Genomic DNA, 20,798 nt, shown 5'->3' with positions numbered 1-20,798 from the left:
ATTCATTTTCATAGCACATTTTAATTTCACAGTAACATCCTAGATTACCATCAACTGTCATGCTCTCTGATAAATAAACACTGTTCCTTCATGAGATACTGCTAGGAAATGGAAAGCTCTGGAGGATGAATGTTAAGTGCTGGGAAGGTCATGCCAGTGTCTATCCTTCTACTGCATAGGAATTTGAATAAATTTTGAAAAAGAAGGATTTAGTTTGCATAAGACCCATAAATGCTCCCATTGTATTTTTTCTTTATGTTTTATGAAGGTACTTTTCTGATCTTACTTATTTCTGGATAGTTTTTAATATTTGTAGTTTATACTAATTTTAATGGGTTACCAAGAGGAGTTGCAGAATCTTAAGCTCAGTATGAAAAGAATACTCTTGAGGATAGCAATATGTAATGTAACAACCACTGTTGATTCGTATTATTTTGTCTTGAGACCCTGTATCACTTTGAATGTTCTTGCTTTGATTTGCTTATGTTTGTGATACTGGTATGCTGCTACTGTTCTATTTCTTTGTTTGTTTCTCATTTACTACTCTCTTTAAAATAAAAAAGTGAAAGGAATGCTCTTAAGACAGTGATGTGTTTCAGCTTTGTAAGGAGTGGCTTTTGAGGGATGGAAGAGTGAAAAATAGCTTTATTCTTTGATTTTTCTGATTAGATACATGAATTTTCTGCATGAGTAGATTTTGAATTCTATTTTTATAGACTTAACAAACAAAATTTTTGCCTTTTTTATTTTAAAAATTAAAAAACTGACAAAACAACAATGAAGACAAAATCAAAATAACACAAAAAGAACAAAAATGATACATGACCTCAAAACAAAATGATAGAAATTTACATTGATTGTTATTGTGGTTTTTTTTATGTGTTTCTGTTGGCTTTTTTTGCCTTAAAGAAAAATATACTATTGATTCCATGCATATTATTGAATAATATACCAGAACAATAGCAGGGGGATATTTTATAAGGACTATCATAAAACTAGAGACTACTGAATTTATAATATTGTTTGACAGCAGTTGTTTTTTGGACCTATTTAAAAGATTTTTTATTATCTCATCCAAATATGCTTCAGTCTGTCACGAGAAGTCTTCAGGGCTTTGATTGATTAGATAGTGACCGGAAATGACCAAGCTTCTGGTATTACAGATAAAAATATACTTTGTGAAATTATTATTGACTCTAACTTGTTAGTTAAATGTTGGAACATCTTTTCAAAATACAGTAAGTGTATATTTGGTTAATTTGAATAGTTGTTTTATTCAGTGAATTAGCAAAAGATATAATCCATATGGATTTGTTAAAAATATTTTGGATACATAAAATACTATGAAATTTTTTTTCTAATACTATTCTTATTTCAAAATAAAGCTCATGGAAATTCACTGAAGGTTTGATATTCTAAAACAAATGCAAAAATAAAAGGTGAGCATTTCATAACCAAATTCTATGTTTGCATTACTTCAGTTGACTGGAGAAGCTACTTAAACATACTTAAAACATATGCCATATACCAAACAAAGTGCTGTAAATAAATTGTGTCACTTAATCCTCTTAAAGGCCCAGTGGATAGGAAAATATTTTTATCTCTTTTACAGACATGTGAACCAAAACTTCAAAAATGTTAGTTGAGTTTTCAAGGTCGTAAAACTAATTAATTGGGAAACTGGGGTTTAAAACGCAGAGCCCCTTCCCCAAACCTGTTTTCTTAACCTGTATTTTGCACACAACTCTATCTTATGATTTAACTTACTCTATGGAATAGCAATAAATGTTTTCCATAGTTCCTTTCACATGAGGTAGACCTTTAAAAATATCTTTTCTGGATCATTGAAATGAAAAGGTCAGTACTAGGTGGTCTTAGTTCTCATAGAAAAAATTTTTTTGAAGTGCTGTTTAACTCCCCGTTGGTCATATTCTCAATATTCTAAAATTAAAATTGAGTCTGTGCTTCATGGAATTCTTCCCAACATAATGAAACAAGATGGATGAGAGATAGGATTCAAAACTAGGGACAGAGGAGACCACATCCAGGTCCCATACTTTGTTCAGTTATATGTTGTCCCTCGTGTAATGAGTACCATCTCCTGGTTTTCTTTCATCTCTTTTGGTCCAGAGGACAGATGGTTATAAAAGACCTTCTTTAAAATATTATAGAAAGAATCCATGTGACAGTAGGTATTTTGATTGCTTTTAAGATCTCTAATGATTCTGATTCTATGAGTCCCATTTTAAAAAGAAAAATAATCATGTATAAGAGAAGATAAAACTTGAAAGAAGGACTTTCTTGAGTAAACCCAAAATAAATTTTTATTGGTCAGTTGTAGTGGCACATATGTATAATTCCACAGTTCTAGTAGGCTAAGGCAGGAGGATCACAAGTTTGAGCCCAGCATAGGCAATTTAATGTAGTGATACCCTGTCCCAAGAATAAAATGAAAATTTTAAAATGCTGATGGCCCAGAGTTTAAAAAAAATTATTACCCTTTTTTCCTTCCCAAGAAATAACCTGCTAATATGAAAAATAGAGAAAAATTAATATTTTTAACTAGAGAAATATCATAGCATTACAAACGGCAAGGCAAAAGCATGCAGCTGTGAATGTTAGTTTGCTTTATAAAACGATGTGAGCAAATTTCCCTTACACTATTTCACACATATACATACACACACACACCCTGCAAGGTCACGAGTTTATTACTTCTCTGCCGTTTTTTCTGAAATATTGCTAAAAGTGTGAAAGACCAAAAAAATCTTGCTATATTCCTGGGGACTGTATTGTTTTGCCCACAGGAGTTTAGACAGAGGTAATTTCTACCATGCGTAAATCATAACAGAAGAAACTTGAATCATTGTTTTAATCATGGTTATTATTGTCTGCTTTCCAGTTTTTCATAAATACAGTGTCTCTTGCTGCCTTCATCAACAGACCGTTAGAACTGTGATTTGGCTGGTCCTGGCCACAAAAAGGAAGTCCAGAAGTAAAGCAGGAATGCATAGATTACAAAGTAATACAAGAGCTGCTTTCAGCCAAAATCTATTTGTGTTTCTTATGCAAGATATGTCGGTCATATGGGATTATCATTACAAGCAAAATGGCTCAAGAAATGATTAAAATTTGCAATAATGTACACCCTGCCTTATAATTGCCCATATTCAATCTGGAATGCTTGGGTAAGCTTATTTAGGAAAAAAGCAGTCAGCCAAAATCAGCAGTGAGGCTTACAAGGCTTCAGCAAGGATGAGTGGTACCTTCCAGAACTATCTGAAAACCAGGGGCTGGGTAAACTAGTTTTAGACTAATATGGAACCTACACTGTACTTACTACCATGTACATAAATGGTACCCTCCTCTGTCTTTGTACTAAATGCAGAATGTATTTTGACCCATTTTCTGTCACAAAAAGGGGGAAAGGTAAGAAATAGAGAGTCCTTTTTGGAACACCAATATTTTGTCCTTCAAAACTCCACACATTAAATCTGGGGAGAACAAAAGATGTAACATATATATCCCCAAACACTATTTTTCATTCCATAGGTGAGGAATTAAGGACTGTCTGTGGCATCCATAACTATCTCCTGTATTATTTTTAAAACTTCCTAAGGTAAAATGAAAGAAAGGAAAAGTCATATAAGCCTTTTAATTTCAAACTCGTTTTCAAAGATAAATAATACAGAACTTTTTAAAAGACTCATTAATAAAAGAGTAGTCTTTCCAGTGTGAAAGAGCACATAATTATATGCTAATTATACAACACAAAAATAGCAGGGGGGAAAGGTGCTGTAGAGCTTATAAGATATCAGAAAAAATCTTTAACATTATGGAATCATTGGTTAAAAAAACTAACTGTGGTTCATTTCTTTTAATGTTTTGATACTCTTTTTCTGTGGAAGATCTAAGGAAGTCACATTTTCCTTTTAGGATTTCCAGCTCATCAACATGGACACCAAGTTCCAAACTCCAGTAATCACCATAGCTCTCATGTCTGACTGTTACCTAAGGAAAAATGGATATTACTTTATACAGAACAAGACTTTATATTGTCATTAAAAAGATTATCCGTGAATAACAAATCCCAAGTCTCCTGACTTTTCACATGCTTAAGAAAAAATTTCTGGGTGCCTGGTTAACTAATTGGAATTATTTTACCTTTATTCATTAAAGTGCCATAAGTAAATTAAAAACGCTGATATTTGAATGTCTCTTCAAATAAATTAGATTTTAAGGGCATAAAATACGACTTGACTTCACTGTATAATGCAGTGGAAATCAATAGGCTCTAAGACTTTCCTATACATGACATTCTATAGTAGTACTCAAAACACAAAGAGCAGATGTGAAAGCCTTTACTTAGCTCTTCCGGGGTGCAAACCACTGTCAAGGGCACTGCAGGTACTATCTTATGTAATTTTTTGACTCCAGTGGACACTAAAGAGAATACAGCGTAGGTATATCAGAATCCCATCCTACAAGGATTCTGTCCTTGGCCTGGGAAATGAGTATTGTACCGTTCTATTATTTGTCCATTCATAGTTCACTAACAGTAAACATTGGATTCAATGGTAAGTAAAAATCGAGTGACTTTGTAAAGTAATGAAGCAGCATAAGCCATTGTTTAGCTTCAGAGGTTGTGCATGCGTGTGTGCGGGCATGCGTGTGTGCATGCCCGCGTGTGTCTGATTCAACTTCCAGTTCCTTTAACTCATGTTTATTCTTGGTTCTGTGTTCCAATTATATTCCTAACTTTCTTTCAAGCTAAATTTCTATGACACTAATACCTGGATAATCTCAGGAGACAGATGAATATTGATTTTTAGAATTTTTTCCCTGTAAAAGAGGAAAAAAATTCTCATTTTGTGATGCCTTGTTGATTGTTTGTTTTTTGTTTTTTTCCGGTACCGGGAATTGAACTCACGACTTTGCACTTGCCAGGCAGGCGCTATGCTGCTGAGCTAAATCCCCAGCCCAGGTGCCTTGTTGATTAAAGCCTTAAAAGGCATCCTTTTCCAGATGCCACTGGATTACATACCAAGTCGCAGTGACTGTGCTCTGTTGGTCAATCTGAAGAGCCTCCCATATGTTATCTACACATAAGGCAAAGGAGGAATATGGCAACAAGAGGAAAGTCCCTTTTCTTACCTTCAAGTTGTATAATTCGTGTGAGCTCCTCAATATTAATGCTCACTTTTGCGGGGCAAATTTAAGTACAGGTTTAGAACACTGTGGTTCTTTCTTGACCAGCCAGGTCTTGAGAGGCACATTCTCATTTATCTCCATCTCATCTCCAGTCAAGCCCTAAATTGCACTCTGGTCCATCACACAGGGTGTAATGACCTTTATGATGGTGGCCTTCTGACTATTTTCACAGTATCCACACCAAGACACACATCTTACATTGTGGTCTAGCACCTATGCAACACTGTCGTACATGACACTACAGTGAAAGTTGTACTTTGACATTTTGGTTTTATTCTCTCTTTCTTATCTTTCACTCACTTTTTCTCTGTTCCTGCTACTCTCCTTTCTTCCTTTCCTCCAATGTCACCTTCAAAACTGATTTTTTTCACGTGGCAATCTGTCACAATCTATAGTTTGAAAAGCACTACATTGGGCAGTGGTATTTGATTGTTCCTTGTGTCTGCCTCATGTAACTGATAACCACTGCTAACTTGCAGATGTGCAAATTACTGGAAAAATTTTCTGCATCAGTTCACCTTGTGCATTTTAATATGAAATATTTTGGGGTTAAATTTCATAGACTTTGTAAAATGTGTATTCTAAGGGAAAGAATGTGTACACTGAATGTATTCATTCACTCAAGAAGTCTTTGTTGTCTACTATTTTAAGGTGCTGTCCTAAGTTCTAGCATAGGCATTGACAAAAGCAAAAGAAAGTAGATAAGAACTCTTGTCCTTGTAGGGTCTCTATTCTGTTTTCTGTTGCTGCCATAACAATTCCTTCTTTTTGGTCTTCTTTTGAGATAGGATCTCCTAATGTAGTTCAAGTTGGCCTTGAACTCCCTTTGTAGTCTGGGTTGGTCTTGAACTCACAGTGATCCTCCTGTCTCAGCCTCCTGAGTGCTGGGATTACAGGCATGTGCCACCATGCCATGCTGTTATAACAATTTACTACAAATTTAATGTTGTAATACAACACCCATTAATTGTCTATAGATCAGTCATAGCATTGTTCAGTGAGACCTGTTTTGAGTTTCATAAGGCCAAAATCATGGGGTGGGGTTGCCTTTTCTTTTTAGAGCAGAACTGTCTTTTTTCTGCAAATTCTGGAGGAGAATCTGCTTCCAGGCTCATTCAAGTCATTTTCACAACTTAGTTCCTGTGAACGGAGGATTGAAGCATCTGTTGAAATCTCCCTTAGCTCCTCGGGATGCCTGTGTTTCTCATCACGCTTCCTTCACCCCAAGCCAGCAAGGATATGTGGCAACCCCCTCACACTCTGGGCCTCTCTGTCCTCCTCCTGGGCATTTAACCTCTGCCTTTTTCTTCTGCTATATCTTTCTGACTTACTTTTCTACCTTTCTCATGAGCTCTTAATCACTCAGGTTATTGCACTGAGTCCACTAAGATAATCCAAACCAACTGTTTAGCAACTTTAATTTTATTTTGCAGCAATGCTTAGATTAGTGCTTTTTCAAATATCAAAGTGTTCTAAATCTTGGTGATATATCTTTGAATTCCACCTGCCACATGAGAAGAGATAAAAAGAACATATATAATGTATTTAAAATAATAGGTCCCAGAATAAATGAAGCAGGGATGGAAAAGTGTACTGAAGAAGGCTGCAATCTGAAGTCCTGGTGGAGGTGATGGTTTGCGCCACGTGGGCCTTCGGAAGACAGGCATTTCAGGTAGAGGAAGGAAGGACAAAGCCCTAGAGATGAGAGCATCTTCATAATCTCATATCCAAGGGGCAGCAATGACACTTTTAGCTGAAATGAATTGTATTGGTGTCTTAATTGTCATTCTCTCATTACTGAGACAAAATATCCCAGACCCAAAGTTAAAGGAGGAAAGTTTTATTGAGTTAAATTTGTAGAGATTTCAGTCCATAATCTGCTGGATCCAAGGCAGGGTGACATGTGGCAGAGGGGCAACAGTTCATGGTAAAAGAGGACAGCAAAAGCAATAAGAGAGCACCAGAGGGGAGAAAGAGATAACACTCTTCCCATCCCTTATATTGTATGCAGGCTACCTGCCCTAGGGTGGGTGTAGTGCTCACACCCATAGTCTCAGCATTGCACTGTGACTCAATCACAAACTCTAGATTCAGCTTCCTCAAAAAGCCCACATTTAATGACTGCATGAGGCTTTGGGGGAACATTCAGGCAGAAACCATAATAATTGGTCAGCTTTCTCGTTGGTGGAACAGAATAACAGCTACCCACAATTTAAAGGAGAGGTTTACCTTTGCTCATAGTTTCAGAAATTTTAGTCCATGGTCAGCTGCCTCAAAGGCAGAAACAGAAGAGCAGAGGGTCATAGTATAGGAATGCTGCCTACCTCCTGGTAGCTGGAAACAGGAAGAATTGAAAGTGATGGAAAGGAAGAAGCTAGGTACCAGAAATAGTCCCCACACCATGGCAGTGTGACCCACGTTCTCAGATGAAGCTCCACCTCTTAGCATCTCATTGAGTTATGAACTCAGTGGGTTAACTTGTTGATGAGGTTAGTGCCCTCAGAATGCAATCACCCTGCTAGGAATCTCTTAATCTACTCAAGTTAGCAAGCAAGATTAGTAGCACAAAGGTCAAGTAGAGGAATTTAGGGGTGGGAAGGTAGCCTGGGGTTTGTTACAGTGGTTTAAAACTTTTGTTGTAAATATATATACAATGCACAAGTTTTCATTGGGTGAAATGGGAGGAGTGTGGTGGGAAGAGCACATATTTTGTTTTACATAAATATTCAATAATTGTAGGTCATTTAACTTAATGGAAAATTAAATGTAACACCTCAAATTTTTTATTTCTTAAGAGTAAGTGATAATTTTCTACTGTAGGAAGAAGGAATATAAGCAATGAATGAGTAAATTTCAAATTAGATAAGAAATAAAGTCTCAAATGATATGAAGATTAAAAATCAAACACATGTAATCATTAGCCATTATAATAATATTTAATTTTTAATGATGATGTACTGACAAAAATGAATTAGCATCTTGAAGATATTTTTCCCTCATTTAGATCTTGAGTTCAAGGTAGTTCAGCCACCAGCTAAGTGTCCAGGAAGTAGCAGTAGAGAAAAATAATGTTTTAAACCCTATCTTTTAAATTTAAGAGTTGCCTACTCAATTCATAATTTAATAGGGTCAAGAGTATATTCTTTAATATTTATTTGGAGAGTTATTATAAATTAAGGCAAAGACTTTCAAGATATATTGTCGAGACTATATTTCCCAAACTTGTTTTCTATTTTCATAATTAAAATGAGAAATGGGCAAAATATTAATGCTTTGAAGGTTCTGTATGATTAAGATGCTTCTATAATACTTGAGCCAAGTGTTATTTGTAGCTATTACTCTGAGTAGTATGCTCATAATCTTAGAGTTAATTATGAGTCTTCACACACTATAATAGAACTTAGTTTGTGCATCATAGAATTCTATCAGAGGCTGTGAAAGATATTTTAATGAAACTATTTATGGCCTGTGAATTAAGAGGCAAGGGTAGTATTCCTCTTTCTTACCTGAGGGCAAATGGCTAAAATTCTGTTGTTATTTTAAAACTTTAACATTTGTTGAAAGTAGTTATTCCTGGAAAAAGTAATTAATTCTTCTGGTTTTGATTATCTGGGGCTCCTTGCAAAGAGAATAGCACTTTGTGGGACTTAGAGAATAGAAAGGGATGTACAAGGAACAATACTTAGTGGAACTTCTTGACTTTTCTATGTTGAGTGACAAACCTCTACTAAAAAATACACATTGCAAGGTATAGCCCTGTATACATTCTACCATAAGTCTTTCTCTCCTCCACCTCTCATGTATTTCCTAGATGCTTAATCAGTGATTTTAGATTAAATTTTAATTTATTGCTTTGGTGAATGGGGTGAACATGCACCTAGGAAATAGAAGGTAATTTTCCAACAAGGTTAGAATTTCAAATGCTTTGTGACTGATATCAAAATTGTGTAGCACAAGATAGATATGGCCACTTACCTATGTCTGTCTAGGAAGACAGTGAATATCAACATGCTTGACAATCCACAAGTGATGAATTATCTACATTGTAGATTTTAGATTTCACTAATATAAATATCATAGTTGAGCTCTATTTTATAATGATCAAACCTCATTAGAAAGTGTCCCATAAAGTTCTGGACACTATCTTTTGCTGGGCTAGAAAAAGTCTATGAAATTGATTTTGTGGATAATTGCCTTGGAGAATAGAAATAGGAGGAGTGTCATGTTTTAAATTATTTGACAATATAGCATGTAAAATGAAAAAATAGATCTGTTCCATATAACTGTAAGGAATACAATGAAGGGCACTGTCTTAGTTACTTTTCTCTCATTGCTGAGATAAAATACCTGGCATCCAAAGACAAGGGAGGAAAGGTTTAGTTAGCTCACAGTGTGCAGAGGTTTCACTCTGTAATCTGCTGTCTCCAAGGCAGGGTGGCACACTGCAGAGGGGCAGCCATTCATGGAGGTGGGAGACAGCAAAAACAAGTGGGGGAGGATATTGTATCCAATGTACTGGATCCTTTATATTGTATCCAGTGTACTGGGATTCTGGTGGTGCCAATCCAATCAATACACTGATCCAACAATCACCCACCCTTAATCGTAGCAACCTTAACCCCAGCATTGCATAATGAATCAATCATATACTCTAGATGCAGCCACCTCTGAAAAAACCTTATCACTGCATGAAGCTTTGGGGGGGGCATCTAAGCACAAACCATAACATTGCACCCCTGGCCCCCACAAAGATTCATGTATATTCCTTTATACAAAAAGCATTTAGTCCATTTCCAAGAGTTACCAAAGTCCTAACAGTTTCAGCATTGCTGAAAAGTGCATGTCCAAAGTCTCCTCTGAGATTTAAGGCAAATTCTTAGCTGGGGGCCCCTGTACAAATGAAAAGAAAGTTAAACAATTCCACTGTTCAATGGCAGGAGATAGAAATTTCCATTCCAAAAGTTACAAATGAATGGGATGCAAAGGAATGGGAACGAAGCAAATCCAAAATCCAGAAGTGATTATATTAAGTCCTATAGTTCCCTGTGCATCATGGGAGGCAATCTATGGCAATCTGTGAACTCCAAAGGGCTTGGGTGGCTCCACCCCTATGGCACTTCCCATGGTTGTAGCTACCATGGCTTCTCTCTTAGGCCCGTTCAATTCCTTCCTTGCAGTTTTCTTCAGATGATCCACATTCCTGGCTTTTCCAAACTTCTGGGGTCTCCACTGCACCCTTGGCTTCACACTTACAGCTTCACACACTGCCCTATCAGGGGTACACTGCCTGACCTCCCAGGCTCTTTTGAAATCTGAGTGGAAGCCTTCCTGGCCCACAACTCTTGCATTTTTCATTCACCTAAAACTAGTGCCATGTGGATAATGCCAAAGCCTGCTGCCAGCTGGAGCAGTAGCCAGGCTTTCTTCTCTTTTGGCTGTAGGGGATGAGTGCCTGGATCACTGAGCAATCTGAATCCAATTCTAAGGAACAAATTCTCTATGTTGCTGCCATTCTAGAACATGGTGGCCTGTGGCTTTGTTCTCAAAGCAAAATCTTCCATTTTTGCAATTTTGAGGCTACAAAGGTTGGAGTCCTGCTGCTTCTTGTGATGCCCTCAGGCCAAATTTTCTATTCTCCAATTCCTTCTAAACAATCAAGATCTCCTCTGCGCTGTCTTTGCAGTCCACAGTGTTACTGGAGCTTCCATTCTGGCCAAAGTCAAAACATTTTCAATCATTCTGCTGGCCTCTTTACTCTTGATTCTCAACAAATACCTAGCTAAAAGCCCCCAACAGCAGCCATGCAACTGCTTCAGCATTAGACTACCTTGACATTTCTTCTGTCAGATTAATTAGTTCACTACCATTAATCTTAGTCTCAGTCAAAATCTCTGGACATGAGAAAAATGTATACAAACTTTCTGCCAAGCCATAAGACATAGTCTGTAGTCCAGCAGCCAATGCAGTCCTTCTTCCCAGCAGAAACTTCCCAAACCTTGTCTTTGCCCACATAATTTCTATCAGCCTTCTAGTCTTCTGAGAGCTGACCAGAGTCTCCCATACAGTGTAGTCTAAGTTGTTGCAGCTCTACATTTTCAGGCAGCATCTCTGAACCATTCCAAAGTCTTCCCACAAGCCAATGTGAAAAGACTCCTGAACCACATGATCAATATAAGCACAGTGATGACCCCACTCTTGGTACCAAATTCTGTTTCAGTTACTTTTCTTTTGTTTCTGAGACAAAGTACCCAGAACCCAAAGTTAAAGGATGAAAAGTTTATTTAGCTCACAGTTTGTAAAGGTTTCAGTCCATAATCAGCTGGCTCCAAGGCAAGGAGGCACATGGCAGAAGGGCAACTATTCATGGAAGTGGGGGACAGCAAAGCAAGCAAGGGAGAAGACAGACCTCTTTCTGTCCCCTATATTGCATCCACTGCACTGGGATTAGGACAGTACCAGTGAAATCAGTGGACTGATCCAGTAATTATCCACCCTTAATCCCAGCACCTAACTTAATCTCAGCATTGTATTATGAATCCACCACACTCTAGATTCAGCCACTTCCAAAAATTGCTATGACTGCACTTTAAGGGGACATCCAGACAGAAACCATAACAGGTACTGGAAAAATTTCTCAGTCTTACCTCTAGATAACATGGAACAGATTGTTTTGGAAAATACTGAGTTTCTCATTCCTAGATGTTATCAGTTTGTAATTTAAAGGATAAACAGAAGTTCAGAGTTAAGTCAGTGTACCAATAGAAACAAAAACTCATGCAAAAGCATGGAGGTATAGAAGATCAAGTTTTGCTCATGGACTTGAGACCAGTTAACAGGGTTAATGTATGTGAGAGGAAGTGGGTAATGAAAATCTATTTTAACGTTATTCTGTAAACATTGGTGACCACTGAAGAAACTAAGGCGTGTAGGGGAGGAGAAATGTCTGACTTACACCTGTGAAAGTGCATCTAGTTATGATGAGTTGACAGAACCATGGGAGGTAAGCAATAATGGGCCCAGAATAAGGTAGGAAAGTGAGGACAGTGTGGGTGTGGAGGGAAAGGAATTGCTATCAATATGAGGAAAACCAGGAGGGACCAGAGCAGGAGGAAAACGCAGAAGCAAAACATTCCAAGGGAGCTACCAACTAATATAATGATATAGAGAATAAAACAGATTATGTGGGCTTTAAGTTTCATTTCTGACTGAGTTTGTTAATCAATCATACTGCTGCCCACATATATATGGAGGGGAGGAAGTGAAGAAGGAGGAGCAGAGAAGAGAAAGAGATTTTGTGTATGATAACATGAAAAATTAAGGCAACAGTAATGACTCTAAATTGAAAGTGATTTAAGATTCTTACTAGCAAATAAGAATATTTTAAAACTATAACATTGCACTTACTTGTTAATACTATAAACTTGTAAAGAGATTGAAAAATCTTGAAGTATGAATGTTACAACAGAGTCAGCCATTCTGGCATAAAAATTCTGGCATAAAAATTCAAGTTGCCAAATTAAAACAAAGAAACAAAATATCTTTAGTTTATACCAAGCCAAGGATTTGCACATATTATAATGCTTAGTACTGAAATTAGTAAAGGTGGGAATCATTGAACTGTTGACATACTATTTGCTCCTGTGGTTCAGTACTGTGGCATTCTGCCCCGATTAAGAAGTGATGCTGACTTTCTATGATTTATGGCAAGATTAGTCCAAAGTCAACAAAGGATTGTTTGATTGAGGTTCTGCTTACTTTTGCCTATTTTCACTTTGTATTTTATTGCTTATTTTTATCTGGTGATAAACATACTTTGCCCTTACCTTGCATTTCCTGTTCTTTTCCTGGTCCTGTTAAATGAAAAACAGTGTGTGTGGGGTGTGAGGGAGTTCAGAGAGAAGGAAAGAGGGGCAGAGAGACAGATAATACCAGCCATTATAAATTCATTTTCAAAGGATGCTCACAAATAATTGAATATAATCTCTACTTTATTTTTTTTTTACAATCTCTACTTTAAAACTCTGTTTGTTCTACACTTAAAAGTACTGTTTGAACTGAGTATGGTGGTGCATGCCTGTAATCCCACCTTGGGATGCTGAGGCAGGAGTGTATTCACAAGTTTGAGGCCAGCCTGGGCTACACAATGAGTTCAAAGCTAGCCTGAAGTACATCGCAAGATCCTGTCTGAAACAAAGGCAAAGAAAACAAAAGAAAATCCATACATTGAGATGCTTTTATTTTATTTTGAAAGAAAAAGAATTGAATATTCTCAGTAGATACTTTGGCTGCCATTCAGAGGAATCTAAACAGGTATCATGATTAGAAATCTCAAGTTTCTATTTCAATTACAACATACGATTGATTTGTGAGATCACTGAATGTCAGGCCACACAGTCAACCATTTTTGAGATTAAATTTCACAAATAAAATCAGTTTGTTGAAACCACCCTTGCTGATATAATACAGACATGACTCACGTGTCCCCAGATTACTGCTTTGAGAATTTCTTAGGTGGATTATAAAGGAATTCCATTAGGAATGAAATTTATAGAAAAGCTGTTATTGATAACTTCTGATGAATCCACATTTCAACAATTGTCTAAGGAACCCTATTTATTGAAACTGTGCCCCATCACTATATGATACCAAAAATAAAGATAAATATTCACAGCATGAAAGAAAAAATGTTCATATAAATATTCTAAAATCTACATAGAATAATTAAATTATTTTCAGAAGTACCAGGAATGTCTCACTAAGGTTTCATCTTTTCTGAGGTTATGGAAGTTACTGAGAGAGAAGCATTGTCAGGGTGCATTAGGTAATTTTTTATTCTCCATTTCCCCCAGCACAATCACTGGAAATCTCTTTGTTTTTGCACTGCTGTTGCCTATGTTAATCCTCCTATTTCTTCCATTCAGTGGTTCTCTCAGCCTTACTTCCACAAATACACGCCAACTCTGTCCCCTGAACAATAGTTACATAGTGCATATGGCTCTCCCAGAGTACTCCTGGGTGACATTTGCTAGTGCTTCTACCTAAGTTTGTTCAAGTGAGGTCTGTGTCACGCCCCTCACACACACTCCCTTAGCCTTATACATATTTCTTCTTTCTCTTCACTCATCTGTGATTTTGCTTATTTTTTCTTTGGGCCATGTATACTTGATTCTGCAGGGCAGCTCTTTTCTTTTTCTTTTTATCTAGTACAGAATGGTAGTTCCATAAACCCATTCAAAATGCCAATGCCAACTAACTACCTCTTTACATGTTTTGCTAGATAAACACGTTGAAGAAATATTCCTTTTAAACTAAACCACAGGGAAGATAAAAGAAATTGTGGTTTTCTCTCAGTCACCAAAAGATCTCGTTTATTCAAGTAAAATGCAGCTCATTTATTCCTAAAGTACAGCTCTAAATCCAGAAAGTCAGAAAGTCACATACGAGGCCCAATCATATGTGTCAACTTGTCTGGGCAACAGTGGCCACATATTTGATCTAGGATGATTGTAAAGGTTTCTGTGAGGGTGTTTGGAGGAGATATACACTTAGATTTGTAAACTTTCAGGAAAGCAGATTACCCTTTCTCATGGGGATGGGCTTCACCCAATCAGTTGAAGGACCGAAAGCACAAAAGGAGATTTCAGATCGGGGAGGCAAGAGGCGATTCTACAATAGACTTCCTTTGCATGTGAACTTTCACTCTTTCCTCAGTCTCCAGGCTGTGAGGCTCTCTGTCAGGTTTTGGTGCTACCAAGCACCGTAATTCCATGAGCTAATTCCTTTTTTTTTGTTTTTTTTCTCCGGTACCGGGAACCGAACTAACGCCCTTGCGCTTTCAAGGCAGGCGCTTTTGCCGCTGAGCTAAATCCCCAGCCCCCCATGAGCTAATTCCTTAAATTATATCTCTGCATTTATACATAATTCTTTATTTGGTGTACATATCTATAATTTGTGTATACAGTTGACCCTTTCTGTCTATGGGCTCTACATTGATGCATTCGATCAACTGTGGATAAAAAGCAGTTGGGCATACTAAAAAATATAGACTTTTTTCTTTACATTCTCTTGAAAGAGTACAGTATAAAAAGTGTTTACAAAGCATTTACATTGTATTAGATATTACAAGTAACCTAGAAATGAATTGGAGCATATAAACTGATGTCAGTATGTTATATGCAAATATTATACCATTGTATATAAAGGATTTAAGCATCCATCCATGGATGTGATATCCATGGAGGGTCCCAAAACTATCCCATCATAGATTCCAAGAGATGACATATATATAAAATATATAATATGTATATGCTCAATATACAGTACACACATACACACATATATATCTGTATATATACACACATATAACTTTCTGGTTCTAATTTTTGGAGGACATTGATTAAAATATTTAGGTGTTTTAATGTTTAATAGTGTTCAAAATAGATTAATATCAAGATAATACTAATGATGATATTGCTAATACCGATAACTATTTTGGTGAGCAATAACTTTTGCTAGGTTTTGTACTATTTAGTTAACATCAAGTATTTCTAATAGTTATCATAACCTGCTTTATAAATTGTCTTATTCCTCAGTATAAATAAGAAAAATAGGGTTAAAAAGATTAAGTAACTTTTCAAAAGCCACACAATATTAATTGTGGAGGTCAAACATATCTTTCTGATTCTACAATTTATACTTTTTCCAATTAAAATATCATTTCCTAAGAAATATAAAACCTATAGGTGTCATGGAACCATTATGGTGTATATATATTTCCCACGGTATTCTGTCAGGTTTCGACTGATGTTGACCTGACTCTCCTGTGTTCTTCAAATGTTAATAACTATAAAACTGAGATTCTTAGACATGCTGTGAATATTTAAAACAGCTTTCCTGTGTGTGTATGTCCATAACCTTCCACATACAAGAGGCAAATAGATTCACTAACAGGAGTCAGAGCATTTTCACCTTTGGAAGTTATGTACAAGCGTGGTAGTAGTTTTCCATAAAGGTATTCTTAGGAGTTGGCAGCATTCACGAGGGAAGCAACATCATCCATCAAGATCATTCAGTTACACGCATACATTTGGAAATACTGTGATACTAGATTAAAGCAAAGGAACAAGTCTTAGGTAGCTGATGAGTCCTGAATCAGTCACAGTGTGCAGTTTCCACCATGTGCAGATACTGAAGTGACATGCAAACTGATGGAGACCAGAAGTGCATGGTAAGGAAATAACATTCCTTCTTGGATGTTCAAGTGCGAAATGTTGCTTTTGCTTAGTGAAAGGTCTTTACAAAATTTATCTACAATTGCAATTGAATGACTCTGTCATAGAAACTCACAGAATACCTTTAGATGAGTTTTAAATTAATTATTTTGATTTGGAATGTCTGTGAATTCAAGAATTTTCCAACACTGGCGGGGAACTTAATTCCTTAGAATTTCAGGTGCCTCTGTGCTTTATTTTGATGTTAATCTAGTACAGAATAAACTGGTTCATTTATTAAATTATTTTGGATACCTATGATATATTAGGATCTGAGTTAAACCTTTGGGATACATATGTGAGCAAGATACAGTCCTTGTCTAAGAGTGGTTTCACTTATGATCTGATAGAATAGGCACTTTATTAGAATAAGTTAAACAGGAAGAAAAGTCTTCAAATCTTAGGACTATGGACTATGATATATATATAAATACATATAATACATATAAAACAGGCAAGGGGGCTGGGGATTTAGCTCAGTGGCACAGTGCCTGCCTGGCAAGCACAAGGTCATGAGTTTGATTCCTGGTACTGGAAAAAAACAAAACAAAACAAAACAAACAAACAAACAAAAAAACCCAGGCAAGTGATTGAAAAAAATTGCCATTTAAACAATTAATACCTAACATGATGTACATCCATAAGGGTAAAAATATATTATTATAGCAGAGAAAAAAGTCTCATTTTCCTCACACCACCTGGACTAGTGCTAAGATAATCATAAAAGTATTCTGGAACTCCACACCTAGTTCTTTAACCCAATGAGCAAGCAAGGAAGTGTTGGTTGCTGAGAGGCACTTAATAATCATATTGACAGTAGGACTTTTAAATGAAAAAAGAATACCCCTAAATTTCTGAAGAGATCTGAATGGCTCCAAGAATATCATTAGCTTTGTTTTAGAAATTCACAGTGTATACATTTCTAGGACCTATTATTTATCTGCTCTCTCTCTCTGTCTCTCTGTCTCTCTCTCTCTCTGTTAGTTACATTTCTTGGACAAAATATGCAACACTCAAAGTTAAAGGGGAAAAGTTTCATTTAGCTCACAATTTGTGGAGCTTTCAGTTCATAATCGGCTGGCTTCAAGGCAGGATGGTCCAGCAGAGGGCAACAGTTCATGGTGGCAGAAGACAGCAAAGGCAACAGCTGAATTTAACAGTGTCTTTCTGCCACTAGGATTGCAGTGGTGCCAAACCAGTGAGTGAACTGATTGCACCTCCTTAATCTCAGCAACATGCACTCTAGATGCAGCCACCTCTGACCCCCTCCACGACTGCACAAGGCTTTGGGGGGACATCTAGACACAAACCATAACACTATCCATTCATCTGAAAAATCCCATTTTCCTCAGTAAGAGATGGCTGGTGTGTTCTACTGAGAGAACTTTCTGGGATGGTATAATGATATAATGATCAATAACATAGTTCCTTGAGTCTGATTACTTGAGTTCACATCCTGACCCTGCAGTTTATTAACTGGTGGCTTGGGAAAGTTACTTTACATCTAAGCACTTCAGTACGTTTATGAGCTGGGACAATAATGTACCCACCATATAGGTTCCTTATATAGATCAAATTAATTAACATTTGTAACACATGTAAAGCAATTTCTGGCCAAATGTTAGATCTTATGTGCTTGTTAAGTAAAATACATAAACCAAGAAATTTTTTTTTTTTTCGGGTACCAGGAATTGAACTCACGACCTTGCACTTGCCAGGCAGGTGCTGTGCCACTGAACTAAATCCCCAGCCCCCCAAGAAAATTGTTAACAGGCTAATAAAATGGACCATCTTTCTCATAACTCAGATATGAACATTATTATTCTATAATAGTCAGTCTTGTTAAATAAATATGAATGTGCCAAGACATCCTTTACTACCTCCATTCAATTTTAAATAAGGGCTTTAAAGAGAAGCACCGACTCATTGAAGGTTTCCTTGTAGCTATTGTCATTTGGAATAGCCACAAAAAGTTATTTTAGAGAGAAGCCATAGAGGTAGGTTAGATAGATTTCAGTGTTTGTAATAACCACAGAGTCTAGGCTGTTCCATTTGCTATGGGTAGACCAGGCTGAAACTGTTGTACTAATCGACATCAACATTATTTTCTCCTTTATAAACACAAGACATATCTCTTATGGACTTATTACAGCTACATTGTACGTTATAAAGGGAGCAATTGTGTGTGTGTGTGTGTGTGTGTGTGTTTTCATTGCAATTTTTGACCTGTACTCAACTAGTATTATTAAGTGCAACTCAAAGAGTGCCTCACAAAAAAGTGTTGCTTTATGATTAAGCTATTTTATTAACTGGAGGGAGTAAGGTGATCCTGTTTGTGTTAGGAATTTTTGTGTGTGCTTTTTATTTTATCTACTTTTAAGTTTTTGTAGTGGTTGCCTGTAGCAATTTAAGATGAAGCTGGCTTGGAGTGATTGGAGCAAAAATGGGTTGTTTTATTGAGCACTGAACCACCCTTGCCTGTTTGGCTATTATTAATACAGCATTAATGTTCTTATTAAATCACAAAAGGAGAAAGAATAACCTGATGCAGAAAATGTTTATAGATATTCAGCAATTATCAGAAACCAATAACTTCCTAGTTATGGAATAACAAATAAAACCTAAACGATTTTTTAAGCCTCAGTGCACTTCAGGCAAAATATGTTGTAATACGTGAATTTCTTCTCTTAGGAAATAATAAAAACTTGCACTAAGCATTATGTGCATAATGTACCTGCTTTAAAACTGTCCTGACTCTAGGATAAAATTTGAAAATCATGCAAAATTGGTCTTATGCTTTGCATAGAAAATGCAGAGCTCTATAAAACACAATCATACCAAAAATCCAAAAATGCATTCACACTTTATACAGTGTTGTGAAATTAAATTTCATATTTTATAATGGTAATAAGATAATGAGAATAATTTTAAATAAATAAATTTACTTTTCAAAAATATTCACTTCAAAATATGGTTTGAAAGTTTTTGAGCTGCCATTTATTATACTCTTATTACAGACATCATTCCTTTTATTCTTGCCAATAGTGTAGTGAGATAAGTATTATATTATTTACAGGTAAGAACACTGATGTTTTTATAGGATACCAAAGCAGGGAAACATAGTTAAAAATAGGGCTACATAGTTAATAAATACCTACATCAGGAAAGTCACATGAATAGATGATATCCTTAGCCCATACTGTTTAATATTGTTACTCTTATTACCTGCCCAATTATCGGAAAATGTGTACCCATCATTGTCTCATTCATCACCATCACCCTCAGTAAATAAACATTCAGTATGTATAGGCCATATTAAATCTCAGTCAACTTTTAATTGTTACCAGTAAAGAGTAGCAAATAAAATGAGTGGACGTTCATGTATAATTCTTAGTTTTCAATTTTAAATGAGACTGGGAAAATTCCACCATAATAGAAATTTCCATTATAATATAATAAAAAGCTAAAATAATTAGTCTTAAACTTGAGGATATTAGACAACATAAAATTCCAATATGGCAGTGATCTAAAATATGCCTAGATTTTGTAAGAAGCCAACTGGCCTTCCTTGCTATAACAAATCTTTTACCTCAGATGTAATATGTGTGCCATCAGTTTATTGTGATTCCTAGAGTGCAGGGCTATGGAATATGGTACTAACTGATAATAACATAGTCATTCTTTCACATTACAGTCTTCATGTCTCATCTTTATGATGGGAAAGTTGAAGAAGTTAGTGCAGTGCTGTATCTGGGAACCCTGGGACTATGTAGACCTTAAACATTTTATTAGCAACTTGTTGTGATTTAATGGGTTGAGAAATGTTTTGTGCTCCAGGAAATCCTCCTGTTTTGCTTATCAGGATGGTTGAAATTCTTGCGTTGGAGAGTCATTCATTTATTCATAGCATGAAAACTTCAACATTCAGGAATTATTCACTGAGATTTGAAATTTCCATGATAAGAGATCACCTAATATATTCTCCATTCAAGGATATATTTCTAGGATAAACCTAACAAGAAGTCAGTAAAACAGGTATAAATCAGGACTATCAGAGGCAAACTGGAGAAAATAGTCATACCGTCTATAAGTAACCAAGTTAACTTCTGTTTTAAGCATTAGATGTAAGTGAGTTTAAAGTTAGTCTACACTGGATTGCCATGTCAAGGTACCATGCAGATGGAGGAATGCCAAAGATGAATTTTAAGTGTTACATAATTCTGTAGATGACTTATCCACACAAAGTTTGCCAGTGAAATTGAACTCATATACCTTGTGTCTTGGTTACTTTTCTCTCATTGCTGAGACAAAATACTT

At 36.2% G+C, this 20,798-nt stretch overlaps 1 protein-coding gene across 3 annotated transcripts in view; it reads left to right on the top strand.

The window, feature by feature from the left end:
- Positions 1-4,196, top strand: part of Fam19a2 (family with sequence similarity 19 (chemokine (C-C motif)-like), member A2) — a 415,567-nt gene extending 411,371 nt beyond the window's left edge. For all 3 annotated transcript variants that reach the window (XM_013521030.1, XM_013521031.1, XM_013521029.1), the window contains one exon: positions 3,937-4,196. In XM_013521030.1, coding sequence (XP_013376484.1) covers positions 3,937-4,065 — 129 coding nt within the window. In that variant the 3' untranslated portion in view covers positions 4,066-4,196. The remainder of the gene's footprint in view (positions 1-3,936) is intronic.
- Positions 4,197-20,798: the final 16,602 nt, after the last annotated feature.

This window comes from Chinchilla lanigera, unplaced genomic scaffold, assembly GCF_000276665.1.
Source record: "Chinchilla lanigera isolate Chin_1 unplaced genomic scaffold, ChiLan1.0 scaffold00057, whole genome shotgun sequence".
NCBI lineage: Eukaryota > Metazoa > Chordata > Mammalia > Rodentia > Chinchillidae > Chinchilla > Chinchilla lanigera.
The sequence above is the reverse complement of the archived record's forward strand: the minus strand, read 5'-3'. Positions and strand labels throughout refer to the sequence as shown.